The 12150-nt window shown below is 40.8% G+C and overlaps 1 protein-coding gene and 1 long non-coding RNA gene across 2 annotated transcripts; one reads left to right on the top strand and one right to left on the bottom strand.

Annotated features, from left to right (window-relative positions):
* The first annotated feature begins 236 nt into the window (after nt 1-236).
* Nucleotides 237-4365, top strand: LOC137265747 (uncharacterized). Its single transcript, XR_010954940.1, has 4 exons — nt 237-366; nt 2687-2831; nt 3345-3709; nt 4121-4365. It is a non-coding gene; the product is annotated as an uncharacterized lncRNA (long non-coding RNA).
* Nucleotides 4366-7227: 2862 nt separating this feature from the next.
* On the bottom strand, nt 7228-9109 carry LOC137266330 (uncharacterized). The gene is made up of 3 exons (XM_067801816.1): nt 8793-9109; nt 7999-8403; nt 7228-7569 (listed from the first exon to the last, which is right to left on the bottom strand). Exons 2-3 carry the CDS (start codon nt 8393-8395, stop codon nt 7556-7558), a joined length of 411 nt encoding a protein of 136 aa, XP_067657917.1. The 5' UTR covers nt 8396-8403; nt 8793-9109; the 3' UTR covers nt 7228-7555.
* Between the last annotated feature and the right edge of the window lie 3041 nt (nt 9110-12150).

Here is a 12150-nt window from a genome sequence, read left to right as displayed (position 1 = left end):
ATGTAATTAGTGACTATACGTCCTTATATAACCATGGAAAACATAATACACAAACGTATGTATGGAGAGTACATATATGTCTGGTTCTCTAGTGTATGTGCATTTCGGTCACGTCATCCTTACTCTCAATATTTTGTTCAGGCGTTGACTTGTTGTAATGCATGTCACTGTCAGCACAATATGATATCCTCCGATTAAACAGGCGTGACGTTCGATGTGTTGTCAGGCAGCCACAATGTTGCGGGAGACATACCATCATACCATCCCATCTACACTAATGAGTGACTATGGGTGGATGGGTGGGATCGGGGTCGGTGGTTCAATTTCCTGACAGTGATGACTAGCATCTGTTACAGCATGGTGTGAGTGAGTATACACAGTCTGTATTTTTGTTACAGCAGTATCCCGCATAGACAAAGGCATAGGTATATTTCGGACACAAATGTGTAACTACATTTAGGGCAAGCCCAAGGCATTAAACAATTATTACCATATGAACAGGTAGATATAATGTTTTGATTCAGTTATATCAGGAATGAGTTAGGCTGGGGACTTTATTTGGTGATGTATTGCATCCTTCCTAATTGTTAATCTTCATCAAGTCATATATTTGATGATCATACCAATGTTAAAGAGCATTCAAAATGTTTTGCATGAAGCTACACGTTCAAATCTGTACATTTGTTTAGTTGCAACTATATAACGCTAACAAGTGACCAAAATACCCAGCCTCCATTATCCGACGAAACATATTCCCCTGGACGCTAAATGCAAACACATAGTAGATATTACAAGGATTGGTCACCGAAGACTGCAATGTTTGAGTTGTGTGTTGATATATCATCTTTTTTATATGAGTGTCATACAGCTTGTCATACAGTTTGTCATACAGTTTGTCATATAGTTTGTCATACAGCTTGTCATACAGTTTGTCATATAGTTTGTCCTACAGCTTGTCAGGAAGTTTGTCATACAGTTTGTCATACAGTTTGTCATACAGTTTGTCATACAGTTTGTCATATAGCTTGTCATACAGTTTGTCATACAGTTTGTCATATAGTTTGTCATACAGCTTGTCAGGAAGTTTGTCATACAGTTTGTCATACAGTTTGTCATACAGCTTGTCATACAGTTTGTCATACAGTTTTTTACAGTTTGTCATACAGCTTGTCAGGAAGTTTGTCATACAGTTTGTCATATAGTTTGTCATACAGTTTGTCATACAGTTTGTCATACAGCTTGTCAGGAAGTTTGTCATACAGTTTGTCATACAGTTTGTCATACAGCTTGTCAGGAAGTTTGTCATACAGTTTGTCAGGAAGTTTGTCAGGAAGTTTGTCAGGAAGTTTGTCAGGAAGTTTGTCATACAGTTTGTCAGGAAGTTTGTCATACAGCTTGTCAGGAAGTTCTGTCTTTTTGTTGCCCGGGACTTTTACTAAACGCGTGACGCAAAGGTGACTCTATAAGGGAGGTCAACTTGTATCTCAATCTGCCGCCATACACAGCAGTGTCAGAAATATACACAGTTACACATCCAGCCCCCACAACATCATAGTAAAGCACACAACAACACTCATACACCACCGCGCCGCGTCGCAATAGACTGTTTTAAATTGTATTTCTTTCCAAGAGAGAACGCATCCAATGATCCATACATCATTCAGGCTCATCCTCTTTAATTCAGCATGCTGTGTCTTTACAACAGCAAATCATCCAGTAAAATCAGTACTTTAATATCTATAACAGTATTAGTTGGGGGATATGCCTTTGTTTGGGACATTTGGGTCAGAAGGAGACATGAAACCTGAACCCGGTCCTCACTGTTCAGACGCCTTGACTACTACACCACCCTCCTTCACCAGAAATTGTAACAGAGAGTGTGTAACAGAAAGTTAACAGAAAACGTACAGAAAATATGTAATAGTCAGTCGGTAAAAGGCATTATAACAGAGATAGATTTGTCTTATATTCAAACAATGAACCATCCAATTAATAAGTGCTAATGAGGAGCATGCATTTTAAAAATACTGACCTATCAATGTGCTCAGTTATACACTGAATACTATACGAACAGTGACGATAGAAAACCCAGAAATCCTTCTTACAGTACAGATGGACGTGATGTTCTGTGTCATATTGTGGTGCGGCGATACGATACAGAGCTATGTCCCTTTTGAGTACCAAGGACCAACGGTTGTAGGTTCGACTCCCTGCTCATGTCACATCCTTTGCTGGCACAGCATTAATACTGAAAGAGAAACGAACTTATCAAAACAGTGTCAAATTGTCTTACACTCTTGCTAACTTACTTCAATGCCCACCCACGCACTCACTATCCGAGGGACTCGGATCAAAGTTACAATTCGTCCTCTTCAACCCATACATGTCGTAAGAGGCGATTAACGGGATCGGGTGGTCAGACTCTCTCACTTCGTTGACACATGTCATCGTATCCCGATGCTAATTCTGCTGACCGCTACATAGTCTAGTCCAGACTCGATTATTCACAAGTGTCCATCATATGACTAGAATATTGTGAAACTAAACTACTTCACTCACCAACCAAACAAAGCCCCAACGACCCAGTTACCTAATTCTAACTACTGGCAGTGTTCAACCTGCCATGCTGACAACTACATCGATTAATACCCGTCAGTTTAATGGAGGAATTTTGCTTCACACACAGACATTCGCGATGACAGTCTGAACCTCGTGTCTTGAGGCTGACTTCGTGACTACTGACCAATTGATGGATGACCAGGCCACTGTTACTATTGCTATATAAATGTCTGGCCATCATGAATGTGTCGTCAGTCCACACAGCCTGCACCGTAAGTATCCACTGACAGACATTCTGTCGTCGTGTTCCAACGTACAGTACAGTTAAATGTACACATAATTGTTCAGTAGTACTCTGTGGATGTGTTGGGCATTGTATGTGAAGGTCTGTGTTGTGTCCACAGCCGTGATACTGCTAGAATATTGCTAAACGCGGCGTAAAACTACATTCAGTCCGTCTTTGAGCTTGTGTAGTGTCTGTTCAGTACATTATGATTGAATCTAAATAATCAACCTTATACATTATACATCTACACATTACTCGCTTTGTCTCATATTCTAATACGACAAACAGGAAATTGACATGTATGCAAATATTTACAATAGGTCATAAAAGCCGCTTTTAGTCCTTGCAAGATAATTCCTTGATACAACGTCAAAGAAACATCAATCTGCTGATCGAGGTGATTAGACGTGAAGTCCTGGAAATGTCAAAAACATGATCCAATCTGTAATTCAATTTTAAAGAAAGATGACTAATAAAATATTATATTTTTGTACTCTAGCCTAAAAATGGCCACCCGATCCACAATCCTACTTGTCTTTTGCTTCCTGGCAACCACCACGGCATATCTTCCCTTCCTGTCACGACGTTTCCCAATGCGACTACCGTTCCCCATGTACCCTCCCCTGCGACACCCGATGCCTCTCCATCTTGGTGCATCGCGAGGTATCGGAATGGGCTTACCTACAGTTATTGGCGGAGGTGGCGTTCACACAATGGGTGGTGGCGTCCTTGGTGGTGGAGTTGTCTCTGGAGGCATCAACGTCGTCGACGGAGGAATGGACATTAACGTTGTCGGGGGAGGTTTGGGTCAAGGGTCTTCTCAAGTAATCTACGTTGGTGACGGTCCGGACACACCTGATCAGTGTAAGTCTGAACGTTCTTCTGTATCTTCCATGTGTCACACGACGTCGTTGTTGTGCATCTACTGATTCACTGTTTAAGTATAACACCGTGGTTTTACTTACACATAGTGTCCAGCCACAACACAAGTTATTTGGAGAAGTCTACTGATTACAGTAACGTCTCAACAACGTTATATCTTTTTTACATAACCAGTTGGAACCTCCTTTGCGCCTCTCAATGTCTGACATGTTTATTGTGTTTTCTAGTTAGGACAAACACGTACCAAATCAAGACATGTAGCTTTACATTTGGAAACAAAGATTCGATTATCAGTGACATAAGACTGTCAATGTGTTTTTAACATGAAGAGGTTCGTGCTCCTTAACGTATAGAAGAACGATTTATCAACCACAATTTCTTTCGTTATTACAGATATTATAGGATGACCATAACCCACAGGAGACACAAGAATCCCCTTCAAGACTACTCCTTGATAAAATAGCCCGTCATGAAACCTGAATGTGAAAGACGCAACCGTTGTGATTGTCTTGTTTTCAAGAAACTGACGAAGTTGTAAACCTCGGTCTGTGTAAGCGGCACGTGTTTTGTTTGTTTCGTTCTGTATGTGTTGCCATCAAAATGATGTAAAATATGGGAAATAAAGAATCGTCTTGTTATATGATAGTTTGGTTATATTGAAATTACCAATCCTTCTTCAAGGATCAGTGTCAACACTCGTGCCTAAGTAAATGATTTCAAGATTCTGTGTAAGCCTTTTATCGTAGCACAGTGTGGTAGCATCTGTCGGGCAGAATGTAAAGCACGTGACTCTAGAAACTTGTTCTCAGTTTTGTGACTTCTGTTTCAATCATTCTTTTAATCTTTCCGCTGATGTTGTGTAGGGGATATATGTAAGAGGTAGTTGTGTCGTTGTGGTGACAGTCATCACTTGGTGATGCAAAAACAGCAGAATCTAAGTCATTACAAATATATGCAGCAACAGATGAGTACAAGTCATCACTTGGTGAATCTACGTCACCACCAGGTGATGCAGCAGCCATGTTAATGATTTGATCGAGCGAACTATCATAACGGTATCGTAATTCACTGTTACAAGCGTCGTGTTTTCACGACTTTACCAATATACTCACGCACTGATCCTCAGTGTTATGCTGCCATACAGAAGAAAAGTGAAGATACTTACAGTCTGGAAGACCAGCCTTAACATGTGACCTACAACGACTCTTGGGAATACTTGTGTGAAACCGGTATCATTTAAGCCTGTGTGAAGACTACAACAGCATAAACCATGTTTGGAATGGACGCTCGATGATTACTTTCACGTTTAAAGTCAAGTGGATGCCCGGCTTGATCATACTGATTTTGAAGTGATGCGTCTATGTGACGACAGTCGCGTGTCTCTTGAGTGTTACTGACAAGGGCAAAGTGTGCACTTCTTCCCCACAGAGAATGTGAGTGAGTGAGTGAGTTTAGTTTTACGTCGCACTCAGCAATATTCCAGCTATATGGCGACGGTCTGTAAATAATCGAATCTGGACCAGACAATCCAGTGATCAACAACATGAGCATCGATCTGCGCAATGGGGAACCGATGACATGTGTCAACCAAGTCAGCTAGTCTGACAACCCGATCCCGTTAGTCGCCTCTTACGACAAGCATAGTCACCTTTTATGGCAAGCATGGGTCACAGAGAATGTAAATAAAGTTAAAAAGTTTTGTTTCTGCATGAATACATTTCATAGTTTTAAAGAAATATCTGATAGAATGGTTATTTGTTCAGAAATACCGCATAAAGCTCAAAGCGAAAGGCAGGAACACCTCTAAACAACATCAGCTACCAAAAGGTGTCGTCTACAAAATCAACTGCGACTGCAGCTGCGACTGTGAGGCATATGTAGGTGAAACCTTCCGGCCGGTAAACATCAGAATCAAAGAACACTTATCATCTACAACCAAATCAGACCGAAAATCTGCTATATACACATATAATCACAGCATAATTTGGGACAATGTAGAGATATTATCCCAAAACCACAAGGACTTCACCCAAAGAAAACTGGCAGAAGCAGTTCAAATCAGGAGACACAAACCCTCAATCAACAGAGATCAGGGATATCTGATCCCAACTGCATACAATGAACTGATAAAAATAACAGATTAGAGCTCGAGCTCACCAGCCATCATTATTAATTACCCGATCAGCCATGTATACTTTGTTACAGCTGCAGCCACTATTGGCTTCCTCTTATTGTCTCATCATTACTACCACCCATTGTTGTTGTTGTTAATCCCCCGCCTTTGATCCATACCCACACGTTGTTATTGCTTTATCCCTGTCCATGTATATAAGTCTGTTCTGTGCTGTATCACTCCACTCTTGCTTGACAACGGTATAAGGATCCATACCGAAACGTCGCATCATATGTAATAAAGAAGTTGTTATCCATAACGAATCTTACCCTCTTATTGCTCTCCAGCTTCTAATCATGGCAATCAAACAAATAATACCGCATAAAGATAACTCAGCGGTCATTTTGACAAACTAGTGATGGACGTCTGATGGGGGTATGACATGCACATTGTCAACAAATCTCTCCAAGCACGCACTTGATATAATAGGGCTTTTTAGAGAAAAGCAATAAGATAATGTTCACATACGTTATGTAAACTGGCAGAGAAAACAAAAACACTGAATGAAACAATTGCAAAAAGTTATTTAAACGATTTTAGACTGATCACATACAAAATAGTACTTGGTGTATAACTAGAATATTTGGCACTACCATCGCCTATCCTGGTCTTGTTTATTTCATCCACTGTCGAGTAAGGATCTATCGCTTCACCTGCCCATCAGTTCGTGTCATACAGTACAATGGCGGGACACTGTACATATGCCTTGAAGTAGGTCTATTGTATAATAAGGTGCGACAGTGAAAACGACTGAATGTTAATAAACTCAAAAGCATTTTGCATCCCTCTTCGGTTCTCTGAGTGAAATCAGGGACCACTGGGTGCCCCACTGTACCTCACTCGAGACTAAGATTTGGTGTCAGCTCTGTGGGATCTCTAGGTTTTCGAAAGAAATTCTATTATTAATTAACTTGTGAAAATAAAATAGAGTAGAATCTGCTTTCAAGTGTATTTTCCAGTGAAATGTCCAGGCACATTTTACATTGGAAAGTTTCTCATCCGCAGCTGAGTTTGACCAAAGGTAGTATTATTTAATATCAACAAGTACCTGGAGCATGCATGGCGAACTATGTTTGAATAGCACGTGTTGTAATATATCCACATTCTGTTTACAGGGTATAAAATGCCGAGATATGCACTGAGAGAGTGGGAGACACTGACTTCTACCTTCTGAGATATATATTTCGTTTGCTTTCTTACTTGTAAGCTTTCGAGATATTTTCGGGATATTTTCGCAGTATAGTTTTCCAAAACTGTATTTCTGCACTCTTTAGAATGACCATATTGACTATGACGGCGATAGAAGAATGAAGACAACAGACGCAGATGTCATGACAACAATTATATTCAATTTGTAATTTTTCATTGGAGACAAAATTGAACAACACAACAGCAATAAACCATTTTCATCGGTGTTAGACAGGAACAATTAAAGTAAACATACACTGTAAATGTATAAACTTTCCACAGAACAAACAATTACGTAGAGCTGACTGTTAAGTATATATCTCCAGATAAACATACATTCTCGCCCTCGCCCTAGATTGTCTCTCGCAATATGGCGGAGTTACTCTGTGGACTATCATGTACTTTATATTCTCGCCACGTCTCGTCACGCGAGCTGGACTCGTCATGACTGGTGTCATCAAGTATAATCAGCCGATCAGGTCTGAAATACAAAAGAAGAGCTCCCTTAGATCTTGGTGCCATATAGCAGCTTGATTACTGATGAGAGCGGTATGAGACTGCAAACAATGAACCAGTACTTGATGAATGGGCAAGACCTTGCACAATACACAAATGTATACTTTATCACTTGTTGTCATCACAACATGGCAGAAATACTGCCGACGGGGATATTTTATAAATAACTTTCCAAATGAAAATTACATATGTCCAAAGTAAGACGGGATAGTGACAATCAACGTTTACTATTGAATTCATTATAATCATAGAATGTCAATCCTAAGCTGTCTGGTCTATTTTGCATCACAATTCCTAAATATTAAAATTTTCAACAAACAGATTTACCTACATATACTTCCAGTCGTACAACGCATTGTGCCCGAATTTAAATACACTATAATTAGATACGTACAGGTATCCGATACGTCTGGGCGAGAGATGTCGACACCATCTCCATAGTACATGACGCTGGAGGCAGGAACAGTCGCCCCACCAATAACACTGACTCCTGCTGGAGATCCTCCAACTACATTCACGTTGCCGTCAACGGACGCAGCAACTGTCGCAGTCCCTACACCAACTCCTCCCCCAACACCAACACCGACTGATCCGTCAAAGCCGTAGCCACCGACGACGTTAGGCAATATCGTCCTGAGAAACCCAGGACCTCCACCAAAACCTCCATAAGGCATTGCCATTGGGAAGGGTGTGAAGGGAAAGGGTCTTGCGAAAAACGGCACATGGAATGTCGCCGATGTGATGGAGCAGGACATGGCAAGGAGGAAGGCGCAAACAAACCTGAGTGGCATTTTGTGACCTTCAAAGAAAAAGAACAACTAAAATATATATTGTGGGGCTATAGGAGAAGATTGTTCAACAAAATGTATAAAGTCAACACCATAGAATGACTAGCTTCAGTTATCTCCCGAAACTGCTTGCACATTAAATGTGCGTTGACATGGTAAAGAGTCTACACAGTCATGTGATAAATGGACCAGAAAGTGTCGCGATAACCTGCTTAAATTATAAGATACCTTTTGTATTTGGGTGTACTTTGGGTATGTGCACATTGTCATATAGAGAACAGGTGTTGACTAAAAGATGCGCGTATTTTGCCTCCCGTCACAAGTACATACAAGGAAAAGTCAGTTGTTCAACTGAAATATACATGAATCATACGATACAAGTCCAAATGGTCAGAATTACCTGTCAGTACTTGAAACCGTTGAAACTGTATTTCTGGTGAAATCACAGCAAACCAGCATTAATATAGTGATGTGAAGGCGATAAATGCAGCTCATCCATCAGAGATTGGTCAAGAGATCTGTCAGAAGACAGCATCACTCACGTTGTCATGATTGAAGAACAACAGGAGTAACTTGATTGAGGTGTGGTCTACACGCGTGTGCCATAAATAATGTCCTGTTGGGGTCAGTTGGGGTCAGGGGTTCGTGGGTGTTGGCTGTGTAATGCCGTACTCATCTATAGCCCAGCTATACACAATCGACACCAGACAACACTGGCAATGATATGGTGAGGAGCGGATCCGATAATGCCAGCGACAACGTTCCCAGCCACCCGAAGCATTGTTCATTGATGGGGACCATTTCTCATCTATGTTCCCATGGTATGGTTTTGACATAGTTTTGACATGATAAAGAGAGATTCATCAAACATTACTTGCAATGAATGATTAAGCGCCACCAGGTTTTTATATCATATTGAGTTAGTATGATCAAACACAGGGGTGGACACAGGAGGAGTTGGGGTTATGTCAGGTTTAAAGACATAATTGATCCAGCAACTTGTCGGGGTCAATCTCAGCGTCCGTGTCACGGTCAGTGACGTGTGACAAATCGCATTAATGGTCAGGTGTTTGTACGTGACAACTGACGGGCGGTGACTGATGTTTGGTGGACGTGGGAAGGTAGTTATTTTAGCTTCGCTTAACACGTAATTTCTTCAAGTGGAAGAACAAGTCTTGCAACTAGAATAGAATTTTTGCTGTTAGTTATAAATTGTTTTGACATGTTTAAATGCAAACAAAGACGAAAGCATGGGCCGTGACAGAGATGTGAAGATGTGTGAGGGTTGTTGTAAATACGAAACAGACCCAAAAGTTATTTGATGAAACTGTCTGCTACAGGCTATCACACACGTTTACCGGATTCACAAAGAGCAGTTCCTAGTTGTGTGAAACTGTCTGCTACAGGCTATCACACACGCTTACCGGATTCACAAAGAGCAGTTCCTAGTTGTGTGAAACTGTTTGCGGAACATTCGCTTCTAGTGACATGTGATTTGTTCCTCGCATCACATTTAAACAACAGTTTGCGAAGTGTGTACGCCGTACACTTTGCATCGATGGGTCATCCAGCGTTCCCACTGTCCGTGAAGATTCGGGTGTGAGTTAATCGGGTGGTCAGTCTCGCTGGTGTGCTTGACGCATATCATCGTATCCTAACTGCGTCAATTACTGTTTTTGTTTTTGTTTTGTTTTTATGTTTTTTGGGGTTTTTTTCTGGTCCGGACTTTCGTATTTACAGATCGTCGTCATTCGCTTCAATGTTGCTATGTATGTGTGATAGACAACAGACAAAATAGTAATCCCCCATTCAAAGACAGTGTTTGTGCTGGGAAGAAAACGTGTGTCAGTCACGAATTTGTTCACGTATTCACAGGTTATCCCTATCTCAGAATATTCTCTTTCCGTATGCAGATCAAATCAAATCTCTTACATTTCAAGGGCGGTGGGGTAGCCTAGCGGTTATGGTGTTCACGCCAAAGACCCGGGTTTTCTAGCGTCCTGTGATATTGCTGGAATATCCACACACTCACACACTCATTCACTCTTATAATCCAGTACTGAAGTGTCCACCGGGCCTGTAGTACTGATGAGACACAGGGACAATGTTTGTAAGCATTGTTTCTATGTGAAAAAGCATCATGGATATACAGACCAAGTATTTTTAATGTTTGTTTTATTTGTGTTCATTAACAAAAGACATTTTCATGAATTATTATTTGTAGGGTGATATTACGGTAGAGAGTGTGTTAATAGCAAGAACATACCAACAAAAACAGGAACTCATCTTCAATTACATTCAATATACATAATTTCATATTCATACTCAGGGTGACTGCAGGAAATGGAAGACCACATCCATGGGAAAACTACTGGAATAGTTTACAGATGAGTTTACTACACGTTCTTGTTGTTATATATTAAAAACATGGCTGGAAGTTATACAACCTAGGACTACAAAGCAACTAAAACGTTTGATTTACACAACAACTTGATACTTTACACAGGACACGAGTATCTCGCATGAGTTAATATTAATTTTAATGAAGATTGCCTCTGTTTGTATCTCTCCCTCAAGACAGGTCAAGGATCTCGGAGTGTAGTTGCAATCGGATCTATCCATGTCCTCACAAGTTGAACATCTGTGTAAGATCAGCTACCAACATCTTCGTACCATCGGAACATTCAGGAAGTACATCACCAAGCAGAGTGCACATACTCTAGTTAGATGTCTCTTTGTTTCCCGCCTTGACTATTGCAATAGCCACCTCACTGGTCTCTCTAAAAAACACATACGAATACTCCAGAAGGCTCAGAATACGGCAGCCAGAAGTATTTCCTTATCTTCTAAATATGACCATATATCTCCTGTGCTAAAATCTTTACACTGGCTCCCTGTTCCATACCAGACAGAGTTCAAAGTCCTGTGCATCATCTACAAGTGTCTCAACAATCTTGCTTCTTCATATCTATCGCCCCTGTTAACCAAGTATGTCCCGTCAGGGCTCTCCGCTCTCAGAATCAGTATCTACTGATAGTTCCCCCAGCTCGCCTCACTTCCTACGGAAAGAAAAGTTTCCAACACGTTGCTCCACTCCTATGGAACTCTTTGCCACTCCACATAAAACTCTCTGAAACTATAGATTCTTTCAAGAAAAATCTTAAGACTTTTTTTCTGCACTAAAGCCTTCCAGTGACTCTTCTTTTCTACTTGAGCGCCATGAGCATGCATTCGTGGGTGGACACTGGCACTTTATAAACATCCGTATTATTATTTATTTATTTATTAGATTCTAAGAGGAATTCTTGGTTGTTTTCCTTCTATGGGAAAAAGGCCGCACCTCCAGGAAATTCTGTTTAATGTATCTATTGGCACTCATTTCTTCCAGCAATCATATACTTGCCAGTATTACAACCACATGCATGTACAGGTAACTGCATGTACCTTGATACAGGTGGCCTACGTATAACTAGATACAGGTGACCTACATATACCTAGATACAGGTGACGTAAATGTTCCTTGATACAGGTGACCTACATATACCTAGATACAGGTAACTGCATGTACCTTGATACAGCTGGCCTACATATGCCTTGGCACGGGTGACCTACATGTACCTTCATACCATTGACCTGCATGTGCCTCGATACCGGTGATACAGGTCACCTACATGTACCTTGATAGAGGTGATACAAGTGACCTGCATCTACCTTGATGCAGGTGATGCAGGTGACCTACATGTGCCTTGATTTATGCT

Source organism: Haliotis asinina, chromosome 15 (genome assembly GCF_037392515.1).
Source record: "Haliotis asinina isolate JCU_RB_2024 chromosome 15, JCU_Hal_asi_v2, whole genome shotgun sequence".
In the NCBI taxonomy this organism is placed as follows: domain Eukaryota; kingdom Metazoa; phylum Mollusca; class Gastropoda; order Lepetellida; family Haliotidae; genus Haliotis; species Haliotis asinina.
The sequence above is the reverse complement of the archived record's forward strand: the minus strand, read 5'-3'. Positions and strand labels throughout refer to the sequence as shown.